At 38.5% G+C, this 19,985-nt stretch overlaps 1 protein-coding gene and 1 long non-coding RNA gene across 3 annotated transcripts in view; one reads left to right on the top strand and one right to left on the bottom strand.

Moving 5' to 3' along the window:
- Positions 1-6,474: 6,474 nt before the first annotated feature.
- The window catches only part of FAM114A1 (family with sequence similarity 114 member A1), a 32,667-nt gene continuing 19,156 nt past the window's right edge, over positions 6,475-19,985 (bottom strand). Inside the window, exons 8-14 of one of the 2 annotated variants that reach the window (XM_048304444.1) lie at positions 18,535-18,658; positions 14,346-14,431; positions 13,117-13,284; positions 11,729-11,868; positions 10,409-10,481; positions 8,383-8,436; positions 6,475-6,986 (exon numbers count right to left, since the gene is read on the bottom strand). In XM_048304444.1, the coding sequence (XP_048160401.1) occupies positions 6,885-6,986; positions 8,383-8,436; positions 10,409-10,481; positions 11,729-11,868; positions 13,117-13,284; positions 14,346-14,431; positions 18,535-18,658 (747 nt within the window). In that variant the 3' untranslated portion in view covers positions 6,475-6,884. The remainder of the gene's footprint in view (positions 6,987-8,382; positions 8,437-10,408; positions 10,482-11,728; positions 11,869-13,116; positions 13,285-14,345; positions 14,432-18,534; positions 18,659-19,985) is intronic. The other variant, XM_048304445.1, reaches the window with a different exon arrangement.
- On the top strand, positions 14,427-18,617 carry LOC125326306. Its single transcript, XR_007203751.1, has 2 exons — positions 14,427-17,245; positions 17,581-18,617. It is a non-coding gene; the product is annotated as an uncharacterized LOC125326306 (long non-coding RNA).

The following is a 19,985-nucleotide window of genomic DNA, read 5'->3' as shown; positions in this document are numbered from 1 at the left end:
TGACCCCAACTTAATTTTCTTTCTCCTACAATTTAATTCTATTATTATTCTTGCTGCCTATAACCTGCCTCTTTTCCTTTGAGAATTAAACTGTGATTTGCTGTTTTATTACCCACAGTTATACTACAGCTCTCCAGGTGTTTGGTTTTACTACTCTGGAAGGTTCCATCTTCCAAGTTACCTTTAAAAACACCATAAACCAGAAAACCCAAAAGGCTCTTACAAGCTTTTAATGTCTGCTGAGTAAAGCTTACCTTGTCTTCTAAGTGTGATCCAAACTACAGGAAATAGTGGAAGAATGGGGGGACATTGGTAAGGATGGTAAGAAAAAATGTGATCCTCAAGTAATTCAGGTTGAAAAGGATCTCAGGCAGTCTCTGGTCCAGCCTCCTTACACTGGAGAAAGAATGGACTGAAAACAACTGGTTTAGTGTCTTGCTATTTCCTCCTGAGGTTTTGTTTCTCCCCTCCCACATCCTCATAACTCCTTGTCTTCATCTCTGGCTTTGTCAGAATCAAACATGTGAAGAGAGAAAGGATGTCCTGGTGCAGCCTCTCAAGCGCAAGATGATGGGCAGGAGAGAAGAGCCTCAGAAACCAGCAAGGGGAAGGAGACATGAAGGTCAAGGAGGGGCGGGATGTGAACAAAACTGGTGGTGAAGGTGGAACTTGTTGCAGTGGGGATCCTGCAACACGCATATATCAAACCAGGAGTCCCGTGGAAAGGAAATATATACGGACAGACAGATTCTTGATAGCTGTTTCAGAGATGTTTATTTCTCCAGCCGCATGGCCGGGGCTCTGCCAAGGAACTGTTCCAGTCACGGGACCAAGGGTCCTTCTGCCCGCGCAGGGAACACAAACCAACCAATGGGAACGAGGCTGAGCAGGGACAGGGAAGCCCCGTGTCTGTGCCCTCAGGGCCCCTCTCCCAGGGCTACAGGCAGGGGAGGGACCCCAACACCTCACCCGTTTTATTTTAATAAAAAGAGAATGAAAACAACTGGATAAACATAACAAGAACAGTTTCAAAACAAAACAAGCCACCCTCCTGAGTCTTTAAATGTCCAAACAGATTCTGTGGAACATCTTAGGGCTGACAGAAGGGAGACAGAACTCTCTGAGCATGCTTTGTGGGGAAACTGAGGCAGGAGAGGGTTTAACTTCTTCCCTCCCCCTTTTCATCCCCCACTCGGCATTGGAAAGGGATTTTTGGGGAAACAATTGGCAAAAGCATGGTTTTGTGAGGGAAACCATGGATGAAAAAACGGATTGGGAATACACTGGGGGTAATAGGACATAGGGTAAAAGGGAAAGGTGGGATTAGGAAAGGGAAACTGTAGGGGGGGCTTACAATGGAGATACTGTCTAACATGACTACGATTTTTTGCATATATACTGCCTTTTACAGAAACACCATCAGGCCCAGTGACCTGCGATGCTTGTAACCCTTTTCTCCCTAGTACAATATTAAATTCCACCACCTCTCCATCTCCCAAGCTTGGGATGCATTTTTCAGGGTTATTCTTTTTAATAGCAGTTCTATGCACGAATATGTCTTGCTGGTTGTCACACCTTGTTATAAAACCATAATTTTGCTTAACATTATACCATTTTACTATCCCTAAGGTCTTAGTTGCTATGATCTTTTCCTTTTTTCGAGTGGCTGCTGTTTTCTGTCTCGCTGCGTCTTTGCTGTCTCTTTCGGTCGCTCCCGTGTTGGAATTGTCGGGGCTGCTGGTGCCTGCGCGCTCTTCCCGGGGTCGCGTTCGGGGCTGCGCGGGCCGGGCCGGGCCACGCCGCTCAGTTCTCCGTGCGTCGCCTCCTCTGGTCGCAGCTTCGCTGCCGCTGCCGGGCGCTGCACCCACGTCTCGGCCGGGCCCCCGAGCGACGACTCCCCCGCGCCCTGCTCCAGCGCGCGTCTCGGCTGGGCGCGGCTCCGTTCCACCGCCGCCAGCCGCTGCCCGCGCGCCGCCCCTCTCGGTCGGGCGTTCACGGGGCTCGCTCCACCACGCGCTGCACAGGACCGGGCGGGCACCGCCGGGTCCCGCCGCTCCTCGCTCCGCCACCGACACTGCGGCTCGCGTGGCTCCGCCCGCGCGCGGGAACTGCCTCGCTGCTGCTCTCAGAGCGCTCGGTGCACGTGGCCTGGGCCGCACGGTCCCTGCGCCACGCTTCCCTTCACCAGGACACAGCTGACATTGCTCAACAGTCTCGGTAACTAAATAATATTCACGAAAATATTCTTCCATCGGCATATATTTTGACTCCAGTATTAACTGTGTCCAAACGGTTTTCCAAAAGCCCTTGGTAAGAATTAAATCCCAAGAAACATAGAAAAAGTTCTTAAACAACCATGCCAGGAAGTGTTTCAGTTCTTTTTGAGCTTGAATCAAGCTAAAATTTACAAATCGTTGTTCAAGAATCATTTTAAGTTTAAGATAAATGTCCATATGCGGCTCTGAGAGCCAAGAGTCTTCCCACGGTTCCTCCATAGTTTAGATATGGAATAGCAAAGCAAAACCAAGAAGAGGAATCCAAAGTTTCCAGGGTTTACTCACACAAATCAGTCGCTTAGGGATCGGGGATCGTTCTGCTCACAAATCTCCACCATTTGTTGCAGTGGGGATCCTGCAACACGCATATATCAAACCAGGAGTCCCGTGGAAAGGAAATATATACGGACAGACAGATTCTTGATAGCTGTTTCAGAGAGATGTTTATTTCTCCAGCCGCATGGCCGGAGCTCTGCCAAGGAACTGTTCCAGTCACGGGACCAGGGGTCCTTCTGCCCGCGCAGGGAACACAAACCAACCAATGGGAACGAGGCTGAGCAGGGGCAGGGGAACCCCGTGTCTGTGCCCTCAGGGCCCCTCTCCCAGGGCTACACGGCAGGGGAGGGACCCCAACAGGAACTGATGGAGCAGAGAATGTGCAAAATGGACACGGGGCTGAACTGGCAAAGGGAACTGGAGGGAAGGCAAAGACTACCTTAAATGCCAGCATCAGATAAGCTGCTGATAGAGTCTCTGAGATCACAAAGGGCAGGAAAAGCAGGGCTGCATTTTTCCAAATCTACTAAATGGGTTGAGAGATTTCTGAAGGTGTTTAAAAATTATTTGAATTACCTGGTGTTCTGAGTACATCCTCAAAAGGCTGTAAAGGGAGGCTGTGAAGAGGAGATCAAAGCAGGAGACTACTAAGGAGTTCTTAGCAAATGTGTGCCCAGGGACTTTTTCCGTGCAGGTAATAGAGGGAGAATGAGCACTGCACATCCAGAGTGACCAAATTAACTGTCTTCTTTCCTTTGAGCTCTTCCTCTTTTAATGTCCTCATTTCTGACTTCCTTTAAGTTCATGCAGATTTTCATTTTACTTCAGAAGTGCATTATTCCTGTTCTGCTGAGCTACTCAGATGTCATCTCTTGTTTATTCTGAGAAATGCTGAAAAATTTTTTTACAGAGGCTTTTCTCTAATCCAACCTTGAAAACTCTTCATATTTCCAAAGAACACATTCTTTTGTTTTTTCTTTTGAAAATAATTTCTGTCTCCCACCTTTTTAATACAGCTGCATTTTTGACATTTTATTTTCAAATTTTAATTCTAAAACTCCACACCATCATCAATATGAATGCTGAAGTAGGAGACAGCATGGAAAATGTACAAATTGCACAATAAAAGCAGCTTCAGCAACAAAGGTTGACCTGAGACAGAACAAAGTGTTTAAAGTCCAGAGGGCTTTCCAGTCCAACTGTAAGAACTTCAAAGTAGGTCAGCCAGGCTGATGGTATCACATTAAGCCTTGCTCTGAGATGGTTTTAAAAAGAACTCGGGAAAGTCCTTTTCCATGCTCTACATTCTACTGAGACTAACGGAGAGGATGGGGCTGTCATCTGAAATAGAACTGGAATGTCTCAAAGATAATCCTATGAGCCGCGTGAATGCTTGTATGATAAAAACACTTCTGTGAATCAGGAAAAAAAGGGCAAAATCTGTATTTGTCATTCAAAATACTGCAGCGTTTCAGACTCCTTGAAATTGTTATGAATCCTGACTGGCGAGTGACACTGGACATCATTAAAAAGCATCCCAAGTGGTAATGACTGATTTTGTATGATATGACTGAGGCACATTTTGGAGGAAGATATTAACGGCTTCAGTGGGTGATTTAAGCAGCATGATCAAAAGCAGAAGAGACAATTCTTTTGTTCAGCTGTCTCTAGCAATGGAAGCTGGAATGTAGGAGGAACTCATGGGAAAGAGATGTTAACACATGAATAGACTATACCCTAAAAGCAGTAAACAACTTACAGCTTGCTTTGGTTTGTTTACCTAAAAGAAACCCAAACCCACATCCACGAAAAAAAAAAAAGAAGTCAATATCCTTAATATACAGTAAATTATTTCTTTAATTTACTGTCTAATTCGAGCTCATCCTTCAGTGATGACCTGTAACTGTGGATCATCTGCAAGGCTGCAGGTATGCAGACATTGTTTTAAGTCTTCTCTTGATAAATTTCTAACTTAGTCAGTGCACAAGCTTGCCTCCTTTGTCTCTGCATAACAGGGTGTGTGTCCTCAAAAGTGAATGGAATGCCATGGAAAACACAACTGCTCAAGGGAACAGGTAATTTTCACAAGTATTTAAAACCCAGTAGATTTCCAAGTGCCAAGGCATACTCAGTGTACTGACCTGAAAAGGGTGGTGATAAAAGAAAGAACACTCTCCATTAAAAGTTTAAGGCAGCATCTGTTTTTGCCAGTCTCCCAGTAAAATCACATTCATCATTCCAAAGGTAAATCACAAAATTAGAAAGTAAATTACTTCACTGAGAATATACTCCCATCGCATTATTATTCAAACCACTCCCTTTTAGTGTACTGTCTCAGTTCAGTATCTCAAATGATTTATTTGATTGGTGGAAAAATACAGATCAGTGTAAACAAAATATTCTGGCTACATCCAGACAGTACTTCTCTACTGAAATATTATTTACCTAAAATTGATTTAAAGATAAAACCTTCAGTTTTCCTAGGACAAGATGATCCTAAGATCAGATGGGAGTATCCCTATGCTCATATCCTGCCCTGTTTCCCTTCCTACATTGTATGGATGTAAATACTTTAAGTCTCCATGTTACTTTTTATAGCTTCTTTTACTTCAGGGTAAGCTACTTTATTCATAAATGCATAATTTAAGCAAGACAGTGAAACCTCTAGTAAGGAGTATCTCAGACAAGCAATCTTTATCTTAAGAATGCCCCTCAATAATTTCAAACATTATTCCCTGAGGTTTCTGAGATTATATTCAGCCTGTGCAAATGAATTCGAAGACTGTACTTCTACTTACCCAGAAAGGTATCTCACGTCTGTTAAATTACAGGGTGCCAGAAAATAGATTTTGCATAATAAACCTTATTTCAGGAATAGAGAAAATTTCATCTCTAAATAACAAAAAATGGAAAAGTCACAGTGAGTGTGACAGCAGAACAGGGACCACAGTAGTGTAAAACACAAAAAGACTTTTCTGTCTTCTTATTTGTACTCAAAGAAGTTACCATGTAAAAAGCAGATACATGGTTTCTCTTTTCCATCAAACACAGAAACTTCCTCACGCTCTATTTCATTATTTTTATGATGTATGAACTATGCTTAAATGTATTAAAATGTTAGCTGTAAAAATTAGCGTTTAAATACAATTCATGAGTATATAAAGAGAAAAAAATACAAAATAGTTCAAACAAACATAATAACAAAAATCCAAGAGAACAGGCTATGTAAAATATTGAAAGGTTCTTCCTGTCTAAGAAGGAAACTAGCCTAAACAAATTCTTAGGTCCACAAATCAAGATTTTAAACTAAAGATATGGACAAATTACATGGTTGCTAGTGTTGTTATGAAATGTCATTCCCGTTGCTTGTTTATGCCCTAACTATTGCCTCGGAAAAAAAGGTGATTGCTCTGACAGATGATCTCCACACCCAAAGCAATTCCCTCCTAACTTCTTACTACAACTTCTGTTTCTGAACTGTAGGTATCAGTAAACCTCAAAGAGTTAACCCTGTAACACATCTGAGAGAAGGTTGTTTAGCAGGTGTTTCAATTGCCAATCAAAAAGGAAATTTTCTGTTCCTTGCATATTAAAAAGATTACTTTTGTCTGCTGTGTTGTTCAACCATTGAAATGAAGAAATAGACCTAAATTAATATAAACTTATGGGTCAGCAAATACAGGGCTATACCCATAATTGTAACTGGCTCAAAAAATTTCTTTTCAGTATAATTCTTTATGCATATCCTCCATAATTTTCATTTAGTAAAGTTAATACCTATTGCTATGCAACTCCTTCAATACAAAGCGTTATGCTAATGGTACATATTAATATGATGTTATTATTTGCTACTGGAAATAATATTTAACAAGCTCAGCACTATGATAATTTGTTCATGTTGACGAAAATTAAATACTGAAACCAGCTTCTGAAATACACTTTTTTAACTGACAGCTATACAAACAATAGAAATGGTAATCTGAAGTGAAGTGTTTTAAGAAACTTTACATTCCAATTTGTTGCATACATTGTTTACAAACGAAAGGGTCAGCATTTAGAATCCATATTTAAATCAACTCTAATATCAGTAAACTTCCATTTAAATTAATGCAAAGCATCAACTGTACTGAAAAAGAAACTACTCACTTTACTAACTACTTCTAAAGTCTGAAAGAGTTTTAAAATTTTGTTCAGTATTGTATGTGCAAAACTGCATTTAGTGTCTTCAAAGAACTCTAGTGGCCAGACATCTCTTGTACCAGCTCTTCTCTTGGCACAGCTGAAGACATTGGGTCTGTGGTTGCTCTCAAGGTGACAGCTCCTGGGAAACTGTCACTCATGGGCTTTCAAACAACTGGTCTGGATATGGGAAATTTGCAGAACTGGAAGCAGTAACTGGAAAGCATCCTGAATATAAGTAGTACTGTTGCAGCCCTAATGGGGAGAGAAAACATCGTACATCAGTACAGCTGCCATGTACTTCAAAAATTACACTGTAGTTTTTTCTATATTAGCATATGTCTTCACACAAGATTTTAGAATCTGTAGATAAGAAAAATGATAAAATACACCAGTTTACAGCTAACAAGCATAACCTGAATCAGTATACAAAAATCTGGCTTCCCCTAAGTTTGAACTCTTGGGCAGTTTTGTTGGTAATATGAGTAGAATAAAATGCCACAGTGTTCAGAAGTAGATTTGATTTTTTAAAAACAAACCAGCTAGTCATTCCATCAACTGAACTAATTTTGAATTTGCTGTAGGTGGAAGAAGTGTCACTGAAATTAACAGTTTGAATTATAATGGTTTTAACACGTAGTACTATTTTTGGAATTTCTAATACTGAACAGTATAGTGGCTTGTAATTCTCCATGATCCTAGGCTGTATTAATACATATTTGTATACAACGATGGGATTTATGAAGTACAAAACATTGTATTCCACAATTCTAAATACTCCTAGATTTTGCAGTTCCTGGAGCACATGAAGATAAATCAGCAGCAACAGCAAAATTACCCTATAACAAAAGGAACTGCATGGTAGTCTTCACTACAGCTCTATTCAACTTTCCATAATTTTCCATAAGGGTATTGTTAACTCAGTGCAAAATTGCTTATTGTAAAGCAATCTTCTCCTTATTTTTAAGAGAACACAGCTATTAAATACAGAATGACAATTTATGGTCACTACTTTATGTTTATTTATGTTTTAAGAGAAGTGTGTTCTAACTAACAGAGCTAAAAATTAGAGCTGCAGATACTCTTGAGTTTTAGGACTTTGTGAGGCTATTACTTCATCTCAACCTCTTCTTAGTAAAACTGAGGTATGTTTTACTCACTGTGCTTTCCTGAAGAAAAATAGACCATGGTGTCAAATAAAAGAAATTGCTCATGAACATTTTGGTGGTCTGACACATGGTTATCCATGTGCTGACCAAGGCTGTTGCTAGACTGTGAATCTTTGTAGAAAACTAAATGCCTGCAGATGGGAAACACTGTAGCATATACCTACAGTGCAAATTTTAAAGCAGATAGTCTGAAACTGCAACTTGTTGCTGTGCTCTGACCAATACACCAGCAGAGCTTCAGAGCTGGCCAGCCTCACTTCAGTCATACAGCTCTTAAGAATCCTCAGTAAATGCAACCTCACTACTACAGTGCTTGTGGGAGAGGTTGAACACAAAATTAGGACATTTATGAGCTGGCACTGAACAGTCAGAATGATATTGTCACTAATTTTAAAATAACTTTTCTTTTAGAAATAAATGTGCCTGTCTCATTTCAAACAATTGTATTAGAACATCTTCTAATGTGAAGAGGTGGAGCTTACCTCTAATAGCACACTGTTGATGATGGGGTTAAGAACCTCTGCCTTCATATTGCTCTGTAAACCAGGAAACAGAATGAAATGCCACATCAAGAAATACATTTAACACAAATATACTGATATCTGAGATGACTATGATGGTTTTATGAATTCTATAAAGGTCTTCTTTCACCTTGATTCTTATTCAGACTGTTGATCTCAGTACTCCTGGTAACTGTGTCCACATTTCAAACACACCTCAGTACACCCTATGTATTTCTATCACAGAGCTGAAGTAAGAGAGGTCCAAGGTTTTACTTCTTCATTAATTCATGTGCCACAGAGTTTCAAACTGCCTACTTTCCTAGAGGTGTGAGGTTTATGTAACAACATTGTTTGTCTATCTGTCTATCAGTGACCTTTTAACATCCCACAAAATTTTTAACCCCTTTCTTTTTTTCAAGGACACAAAAAGGAAAAACACACATCAGAAGAAAAACGAAGTTTTTAGAAGTTACACAAATATCTGTGGTTAGGATGAAATGAAAGGTCCAGAGTAGCTCCCCTGCAGAAGGAAAACCAGCTGAAACTCAGATCCCCAAACTGGAGGCAGCATATGTTGCTTTGGACAGTGCAGGCTGGCCAGTGAAACAGCACAGCATGCACGACATTCTTCTCAACAACCAGATAGGAAGAAAGATGGATACAATTACTAGTGACACTACTAGAGACCAAAAAATCAAGATTCATTAGTTCCGCTGCTTTTTAAAATGGCAAAAGTTCCTCCCTTTTTTATTCTCACTGTTCTTTGCATTGTGGTTCTTCAGAATAACAGTAACCTCCACCAAAAGTTGTTTTCTTTCAATACTGAACACAATACTGATTAATTTAACTGAAGGATTTCCACTTACAACCTTGTAGCTCTCATACTACAGATTTATAGAAACATGAAACTTCTTAATTTTAGATTTGAGAAAGATGGCAGAACCGAGGAGAGATGGTTAGAGAAAAGAAGTACAATTTTACTCTCAGTTACTAGAAAATCCATTACAGAATGCACCGTTTAGTGGGCTAGTTTAATATTTTGTGTGCAATTTATTTTTATATATTTGTGCATATATTTATTGCAAGTGTCCCACAGATATATGCTAAAAAACAATCCCAAAATGCAAAATAAGCATTTTTTTCCTAGACTAATTGGAAGTTGTGTAAATCACTCAGAATAAAAGCAAAGAAATAAATCATGTTCTGTACAAATGACTATGAAAAAACATGTTCAGAGATGTGCTGGAAGAACTAATGGGAGAACTGGAAGAATTCCCTTTGAAGTACATTCATGTTTTCATGGAGCCATCAGGAGAACCAGAATTTGTTCTTCTCTGATGTTTACAGAACAATTTCAGTAACTGCACAATTTTTACCTCCAAATCCTGCTATAATACTTAGATGTCAGTCATCCTTGAAGCATCTTGAAAGACAGGATTCTATTTCTAGCAAAGACGTTCACAGATAAATGGATGTTCTCAAACAGAATATCTTGTGATAGAAGACAGAGTGATTTTTTTTAAGACGGACCAAATGGGTTTTCTAACCTCTTAAACCTTTTGAAAACATTGCAGTACTAAGGCAGGGGATCTAGTAAAGGCTAAGATGACAACTCGTGAAGCCATCTTAAGGTACTGCAATACAATCTGCTAATGACTTTTACACAAATGTGTTCGAAAGGGATAGGCTGAGTTGGAGAAGAAATTATCATCAAGCTGTGTAACTTCAAATGTGGGGCCCTTCAATGTGAGAAGATAAGAAGTGTTGAGTGGTGATCAGGAAAAACAGGAAATGGTTTCTAGAAAGAGAGAAGGCAGGGGACACAGTGTCATCTATCAAGGCTTGTGACCTTTTCTGCTGTAAAAATGCTCTGTGTTCTTGATCTGAGGAAAGAAGTAGCCGCTTTGCTGATATAAAGCCACTGGACTCACGTAAGAATTTCTGTTTCAAGAGGTGAACTATGTTAAAAAAAGCCCAAATGCTACACAAAATGCTGTCATCTTACCCCAGCTGCTGTTATAGAATCAGAAAACTTCTTTGATAAAGATGAAACTTCATTGCACATGGCACTTGTTAAACTGGTTTAAAAAAACAAGAGAGACAATATAAAAATACATCCTTGACCTATCAATAGATAAAAACCCTGTGACAAACTTTATCTTGGAAGCCAAGATGTTCTTAAAGCAATTTTGCTTCTAAATATTTTTAAAATATTTAGGCATAGACTGTTCATGATAAAGTTTTTATATTCTTTCACTGAAAAATCCACTGCTGACTACAGCAACAAAACGATATCTTGTTCCACACACCAGTCTTTTCGATAGTGCAATGTTTCACTTGTTTAAATTCTAAACTTCTAGTTCAACTATTGTTTTTCTGACGATTGCAGCAACACAACTCCTGGGAATACTGCTGGAAATAAATCAAACTTGAATGAGAACAGTGAGAATTTTCCTATGTGACCAGTAAAACATCTACTCTGTGCTAGAAGTGAAAGCACACTTGTGGTTAAAACACGAGAGAACAAGATCTCGTTCTGTTCTGAGATCTTTCATTGTTTTCCTAGAATTCACAAGTGCATCCCATAGGACCTCATTCTTCAAGGTGTACCACACCTTAGCTCTGATTCTGAAAAAAACTTAGTAAGTGCTTTGTTTTAGTCTGAAGTGTTCCTATGGACTTTGCTATTCTTTGTAGCATTCTTAAGGATAAGCACTTGGTTAAATATTTTACTTATTTAGGAGTCAACTGTTTAAAATATCTTAACATTAAAACTTACTGAAATCAGTACACTTGATGACTACAGAGAGCTTGAGATCTGAATGTGGAGTCCCACTAGACAGACTGGCTTCTTGAATTTCTGGGTATTTCATTATGGTTGAGTACAAAGTTGCTGACAAATGTGGTCTATTGTTTAGAACTACAGATTGATTTTTGTATATTTTTGGCAGATAAACACTAGATAATGAAACTATTAGATAATAAGACTGCATTACACACTCTAAGAGCAGATTCCATATATGCAGGCACAGTATCTTCTGCAGAGGGAACAGGAAATGCTACCCAAGTTGACATTTGCTTGCTGGAGCAGAAACAACTTTTAGCTTGTGTATAGGTCATGTTTTTGTGAACATGTATATGTCAGCCATGTCAAAAAATGACAGGTAGCCTACAGAACCTGATTGCATGGGAAAATACAGCACCAGGACCCCTGAAACCAATGCTGTTTGTTGATCCATGAACATGCTGTGCCTACAAGCTGAATGGAACTTGACAAGTTCTATGCAAATGTCAAATGTTCATATATGAAGTACATAATACTCACTTTGTCAGTACTTTTGCTTGATCTTGAGCTGTTTTTTCTACTTCCTGCCCATGTAGAATTAATTCTGCTACTTTATGAAGCTGTTCAATACAACGAGCAGTTACCTCAGCCAGACTTTCAATGGACAGCATGTAGATTTCCTTAAATTAAAAATGGGAATAATACAATCAATAATAACAACACTGATAAATGTATTTATAGATATATACATATGTAAGAATTTCAAACATAGGAACCCTTCCTACCCCAACTGGAAAAACCAACACATACACAGTGAAGTAATATCAGCCATAATGTCATCCTCACAACCAATACTGGAAAATGAAATATCCACAGGCTATAAAACACAGACCTTCTACTTGTTCTGAAAAATTAGGAAGATCAAGTCTACCATTTACTTAGCTGGGAACTAGGTCAGGCTCTTGGATTTTCTCACATACCACTTTTAAATCTAGTCCTAACAAATAGAAAGATACCTAAACTCTAGAGTAAGTCATAATCATAATTATTTTCATATGGAGCCAAAAGTACTGAGTCATCCCTTAGCTGAATCTCCAGAGCAGAAATGGATAATGTGCCCAATAAATAAGTGGTTTTTATCAACAGTGACAGAAATCTCTACGTAGCACTATCGAGTTACAGCTTTCACAAGGTGATGCCAGTTGGAAATCTGCAATCACATAAAAATCTGTAATAAATACAGTGTATACGTTCTGTCTGCTTCTTTAGACTTTTTTGTAAGGAAACATGACAGATAACTTCTTATCAGAAATAATAATCTTGACAAAGATAGCAACCACATTTAATATTGCCATTAACTTGACAGAAAATATTCAATCACAATTAACCTTATCAGGACTTTTTAAATGAACTTTTAGCCTTAGAACTATCTTTCATAAAGAGAATGAGCAGTTGTTAGTTGCCTAAATAATATTTCTGTTTTGTCTGTTTATGATTCAAACTGTTTACATAGTTTGACCATTTTTCCCATGTAGTCACTGAGAGAAGGAGATACTGAGAAACGTTGAGATACAACTTTCAGTGTGCATGCAATGTTTGACATTACACCACAGAATCTCTCAGCTCACTGTGTGTTGAGTATAAACATGCATACACAAAACCCCACAGATATAAAACAATAAAAACAATGTGACAGAGAACCTGCTACTTTGATATTTACTTATGGAAACAGAATAACAGTAAGAATATTCATGTAATTTACTCTCCTATTGGGTCTGCAGTGAATAGTTGTGTATTATTATTTCTTACTACTTCCATGAATTTAAAAAATAAGGATGACATATGAAGCCAACACATGAAGAAACAATCTTATCAAACAAAGTATGTCCATTCACTTAATGAAACTCATCCTTCAAAAGTTATTTTACCTCCACAGTTTTGCTTTTGTCTACTTCTGTTTTATCACTGTCAATTTTATCATCTTTTTGCGTCTTTTCTTCACCAGGTTCTCCAGGTTTTTCATTTACCTCCTCTTCTGTGTCTACTGGGGTGGACAAACTGGCTTCTTCCAGCCACTCATGAGCTTTTTTCCTAGCCTGCCAAACAAAGAACCCAACCGCAAAGTTCAGTTTGAAAAGAGAATATCAGATGACATTCCTGAACATCAATTAACAATACATTTAATTACTTCCTTTTTACACACAGAAATTTGAATATATCAAGACTCTGAGTAGCATTTAGTTACGTGTATATTTAAGAAACTGTAAGGAGAAGCATTTCAGATTGCATAAAGATGGATCATCCAGGGATAATTCCTCTAAAGGTACAATATTCCTAACAAACACATACAGCTGGCATTAATTCCAAAGTTAATATTTCAGCTTTATTTTATCATTCAAATCAATTTACACAGAAATTTTTCTTATACAGTTTCCCAAATAAGAAAATAAGAAGTGTGTATAAAGAAGGGAAAAAAAAAAATTGGAGAGGTAAGAGAAAAGTACTAAATTCTTAAAGGAAAAAGAAATATAAAATCACTGTATCTTGAGCTGCCTTCCCAGGCATGAAAATAGATCAAAGCTGAAGTCTTGAAGCTTTATACAACATCAGACTACTGTTATGCTTAGTAGGAAATTAATGACATCTCTTTTTTTAACATCAAGTCAAATTAAAATACATTAAGACCTAAGCCTAAGCTAGTTATCCATCCTCTATCTATGTAGCTAGAGAGATAAACATTTGTTTGAGCCTAAGATTGGCAGGTTAACCAGCTTTAAAGGGACCTGATAGTACAAATGTGACTAGTCATGTGACTAGTTCATAAACACCTAACTTCTAGAGCAAGAAAAATTATTATGAACCTGACTTTTGTTTCCAATACATAAGACCAAATCTGCTGTGCTCATTAGCCCTGATCTGCTGAGACACCCTAGTTCAAGCTTTCTAACACTGGAAAGGGCTTGTCCAACTACACTGCCTTACTCATCTCACTTCTTCTGTGAAAGCCTTTCTATATTCAGCATTTTAGTCTCAGCCTCCTGTACTTTGCTTTCTGAGCTGTCTGAAGTGAACTGGGTACTGCTCTGTGTCAGATTTCAGAATAAAGCCCTCCTTCTTTGCCCACAAAACTGAAGGCAGCTCACTAACAGGTGCTAACCTTATTTAGTTTGTCAGGAGTAGCAGCAACGTGCAATTCAAACAGCAGTTCTGTGAGCATGCTGACAAACTCTTCTCCCATATCTGCTGCAAGAAAAAACAAGACAGCTTTTGTTAGCGTGTTACTGCTATAGTATTTTATATGATCAAACACATCCAGTGAAATAGTTTCACCAAGCATTCCAGCACTTGAAAAACAGTGACAGCAACACAAGAAAGGAATGTATGGGGGTGTGCACGTATACGCTCAAATAAAGAAGAGAACAAGCAACAGGGATCCCTGCACAACCTGATACACCAGCTTGACACTTTAACTGCTCTTTCTATCCCATCCTAAATTCCATTAAGTTTCACAAAAACAGTCAAGAGGGCAAGAAACTGCATAACCCCATGTTATCTGACAAAAAATACATGACCCACAAAATAACCAAAGAAGCAACACTACCTGTTCTCTCAAACCAAGGAATAAAAACGGCCAGATACAAATAAGTTTCAGAAGCAACATACTGTTCTCTCATACTGCTCATACATGTTCTCTACTGCTCTGCCGGCAAACCACAGGTAAGAGGTGTGTTTTCTTTCTATTTTAAGGTCGAGATTTGCTTAAATGAAGAATGTTTTCTGGTTTGCTTTGAAGTAATGAGCCTCAAATCTTATTTCACAAGATTTTTGAGCAAAGATAAGTATCACTCATATTTGAACTTCATCTTTATTACATATACTCCTTTGACAACTATCAGATGCCATATTCTAACATGCTTCAAGTTCCTAAAAGTCAGTATTTTGGTTGGTTTAGTTCATCTGCATTTACTGAGCTTGCAAAAGATTTCCTGATGGAACACACAAAATCCAGTTCTTTAGCCTGATGTCACTAGAAGGTCAGAGTCCCCATACTGATAAAAGTCCAGCTACTTCAAAAATCAATTTTGTGTCTTGCTATATTCTCACTTTTTTTGTTCACTAATTAGGTAAGGCCAGATCTTCCATTTTTATGCAAGTCTTCAGTATTGGGCTTAAAAGCAGAGGGCCATTACTCTCCAGTGAGTTTGGGGACCTTGGTAGAACTGTTTACCATGCAACATGTGGAAAGGTGGTAAAATTTGAGACTTGGATTATACTCTCCCAGGGAAAAGGACATCTCCTCCTTGCTTGTACAGAGTGTCCATCTTTGGTGCTATAAAATAAGTTAGTGTGTAGCACAAAGAATTCTTCACCTACAACAAACAAGAGACTGAGATTTTGTCTTAATAGCAAAGGAACATGTCAAGAAGTTTGTATTCTGGCAGGCCAAAGAGATGCATGGAGTTCATTTCACTGCTGCCCTTATGAGGAAATTTTGACAATAGGATTTTCAGGCTTTGGAATACAGTACACTGGATACACTGCACTCACTTGTTCTTAAATCAACGACAAATTGTTTTATGAATGGCAGCAGGCTGAAAAGTGAGCAGCAGTTTACCACATCAATGCAAAATTACCAAAACTGTTGATAACTGGGATATTCAATTGAATATTCACTTTGGCTACTGCCTCGCTTAACCTCACGTATGAGATTTTGGGTGTTAATGGCTTTCAAAATGTAGGTAAAGCCACTTTTACAGATGTTCTCCCCTTATTATTTCACAAACCGTTGATGTGAAGCTGCAGTGAAAAATACATGGAAGGGCTGCATAATCAAAGTGAGAGGAAACATTAGAGAGAAGGGTATGCATGTGGCTTTCTGCTACTTGTGTCAGAAAACATATGTTCTTTCTCTTTTTTTATCAACTTTGCGCCTGACTGTTAAGCCAAGACACAAAAAATACTACAGTTCCAATTTCAAAGTTGCCAAGAACAAAGCCTAGCCCAAGTCCTTTCCTGAAACAGTCCTCCAAAGATCACTGCAGTATTACCTCCTTCTGTAGGACTGAAAGCATTTATGGTAGCAAATAAAGCAGCACCAACATCAGAAACTTGTTCAGATTCTGAGATCCAAGGATAAGAGATCCTGAGAATTTACATAAAACAAATGGTCACCTTTTTCAAACACTTGAACGCAAAGTACTGTTTTTTCTCCCATCTATTCTTTTTTTTTAATATATATATACAGTAATATAAATTTTTGTAATTTTTATATACATATACAGTAATAAAACCCACGTGTTTTATTGAGTTAGGAAACACAAATCAAAATCTTACGGAAATCAACTTAGTTGCAGTTTTAAACTGTTTAGCAAGCAAAATTAAAATCAAAGTTCCTCCACAGAATTTAACAAAGCCTACTAGCTCTTGCTATATGAGTTAGTTTAAGTAAAAATATACAATTCTATGTAAAAAAATACACTATTAAAAGACCATATGGCTTACTGACTTGATTTTGTAAGCGTAGAAGCTATTAATGCATGTCCAGAATTGTAGACTCAGCCCTAACAGAAAGCTACTTTTGAGAAGCAATTTACCTTTCTATTCTTTTGGTTCCTCTAGTGGAACTAAAATGCATCCAACTTAACACCAATAAATGAAATATATCTGCAGTTCAAATGCTAACAAATCTTGAGCCTGATTACACCAAAGGATGTGCAGAATTTTGCGCTGCTGCCTGAAGTAACACCCATTCAGCTGTAAGGTGGAGAGAACATGTGTGTGGTTTTTATTTCCACAGTCACAGGAGGAACGGATGTGTTTCACCGATGAGTGGTTTGCTTTTGCAGGGGCAAACCTGCAGCACACTTTGATTTGGTCTCTTTTTTTTTTAAGGTGCTCATTGCCTTGGTTGCAGCCGATTCAAAATGCCTGTAAATGTTTCAAGGAGCATGATAAACAGTTGTGCTTTACTGAAAAAACCAGAACTTCTGACCTTCAGAGAAAAAAACACTTTGTGCAAGAAACAGAGCTTCTCCTGGGAGCTGGTTTCAAAGCAAGGTACTATTTTCCATAGAAATTAAGGAACAACAGACATCTCATGAGTCCTCATTCCTAAGCAGGCTATACACTTTCTTCACTTCTACTTCTCACAACTCCATAGAAGAATGTGGGGTTTTAAAGAGTAACTAAGAGGGGAACAAAACAGCATAAAACTTTACCATACTAAGACTTTACGCTGAGCACTTGCTGTTCCCCACAATGAGAAACAATGAGGTCCCTGTGAGAAAGATCAGGCAAGCTGAGTAAGCACTGCCAGAAAGAGAAGTCTGAGCAGAATTACTTTCCTGTTAGAACATGTGGATGTTAACAGAGTTTTTCTAACTTTTCTGAAGGCTGAAGAAATCGTATCTCACCATCGTGCAAAATGCAAGTTTTATGGGCAAAGTTCCCTGAGAAGATCAAGAAGATGTGGAAGAAATATCCTTCGATGTTTCTTTGTTTCCGAAACACAACAATATGGTGTTCAGTGGCATGAGCCAGTCTTCAGTCAGGTCAAGGGGACTGTTGCTGTTAGCTCTAAGAGGTTTGGTATGGATGTCCATAGGACAAAGGCCTGGAGACATGAACCGTGCTGGCTTTAAGCTGACTTCTTATCATTCTGTTCTAACCTGTTTGGGGGAATGCTAACATTTTTGACCTGTTTAAGACGCCTATTTTGCCCCTAACCACCCATTTTATTGTAACTTTCGTGAGCTCAGCCCATTGTCTTCAATGCTGTGCTGTGTCGCAGTTACGGAACGCTGCTCTAACTTCCTTCTTGCACTCCACACACCACATCTTGCCAAGCAATACCTCTAAAGCAGCTTTGTTACTATGTTTCAAAGTGACTTTCATTCAAAAAAAATTCAGGGTTCTTAAATTTCTTGGATACTCTAATCTTTTCCCCCATCTAGCAAGGGAGGGTGCAGAGTGAGGATGAAGTTGCTGAACAGAAAAGCATTTCTAAGTACTTCAAAACTTTCAGACTATACAATTTCCTAAACAGATTCTGTAAGAAAAGCTGAGTTATCCAAAAAGTTATTATTTTACTTTCTTATACTTTCATTGATGATATAGCAAAAAAAATTAATATTTATGTTTGATTTTCTATATCTCGCACTTCAGTTACAATATAAATTCAATTAAGCATTGATCAGCTTCCAGAACTTTTAGAGTATTAATTTTATTAACTACCTTATGAAGACTATTAGGATATCAGAAATTACAGTTTGGACTGGAATTGTTTTAATTGCTAGATAAAGAAGTAGCAATTATTTATATGGTTAAGTCTCTGTATTTCTAATTACCTTTTTGTGCCTGCACCACTTCATCATCTAATTCCTTTGGAACAAAGATCTCCTTTATAGCAATTAAATCATTTTTCACAGTCTCCAACTGTTCTCCATCAAGTCTTGCTAAATGTGACTGAATCTGTAAAAGAAAGGACAGTAAGTATTATTAAATGCTAATTTAGAGCCTGAATCCAAAATAGACTAAGAAATGGAAACATCCATTAAGTTCAAACCTTTTCTCTAACCTCCCAGCTTAGACATATTTTTAGTTCTTGTCAACAGAATTTGTTGAGTATCACAAAAACTACACCAGCCTTGCCAGATCATCAGGTCCCTTCCTTCCTCCAGAACATGAGTTTTGGACTATAAATCTGTGGTTTAACTGCAAACTCTAATAGGCATTTTGGGATTGCCTGGATGAAGACAGCAGGCAAAAAGAGCACACGCAGAATGGTTAGTCTGAGCACTCACAGGAAGAGTTGGAAAAAGTTGCCTTCAAAATGCAGCCAAAATTATTGACAGTCTACCTGTTCTGAAGAATGTATTGGCGGGTCTTTGCATGTCTCAGGTATCTGCAAGTCCCTGCATATCTAATAGGATGGCAAACCTAAGAGGGCTGGAAACAGATTCTTTGAATCACTGCTTGTACTACAGTTATATGTTGTTAATCCCATGAGCAGAGCGCTCCTTCTGCCTACGGAAGCCAAGAGAAAATGCCCTTATTGTCCTTGATGCAAAATTTTTCCTTTATGTTTGTTTCAAGGGGCTTCTCAAAGTTTGGTTGACAGATGCACAGACTACCTCAGTGCAAGGCTGGAGACAGCTGTTACTTTCTTACCGGCGTGTCCTTGTGTCCAGCTCCTGTGCTCAGGGTTAAACACAAGATAAAACCGTGAGACTCAAGTCAGGTTGTGAAGGACTACATGGGGCTTTTTTCCTCCCCTACTATAGCACTATCCATAGGGCTAACTGGGAACTTCTTTTAACGGAAACTTACAAAATAAAAGCTTAAACATGTATGTGTTCAGTACCTCTTACAGTCCTCCTGTGGCTTTCGGGCTGCTAGGAGAGGTCTCAAGTTTACGGTACTCTTTCTGCCCTCTGTGCCTGTGTGCGTATGTGCGTGGTAACTGCAACATTTATCTGGGCATTGGACTTGTTGACCCACACAGTTACCATCAATCCCGCTGGACTGAGTAGGACTATGTACATGTCTAGGACATAAATGAAGTGCATCAGAAACCTCATGGTAACAACCTGCACGTCTTGCTTACCCAGTGGTATCTCACATTAAAATAAAATAGTGTTGACACATGCAATTAACCTGAACCTTTTGGCCATTTTTGGTTTTGTTTTTTTTTTTCCAAAAGCAGACCCTTGAACCTTACATGTGGGGTTTGAATGTGTAGTTTTTCATCTAGACACAATAACAAAAAGTAAAAACAACACTGACAGTATGTACCTAA

This window comes from Corvus hawaiiensis, chromosome 5 (assembly GCF_020740725.1).
Source record: "Corvus hawaiiensis isolate bCorHaw1 chromosome 5, bCorHaw1.pri.cur, whole genome shotgun sequence".
In the NCBI taxonomy this organism is placed as follows: domain Eukaryota; kingdom Metazoa; phylum Chordata; class Aves; order Passeriformes; family Corvidae; genus Corvus; species Corvus hawaiiensis.
Note: the sequence above shows the minus strand (reverse complement) of the source record. Positions and strands in the feature narration are given on the sequence as shown.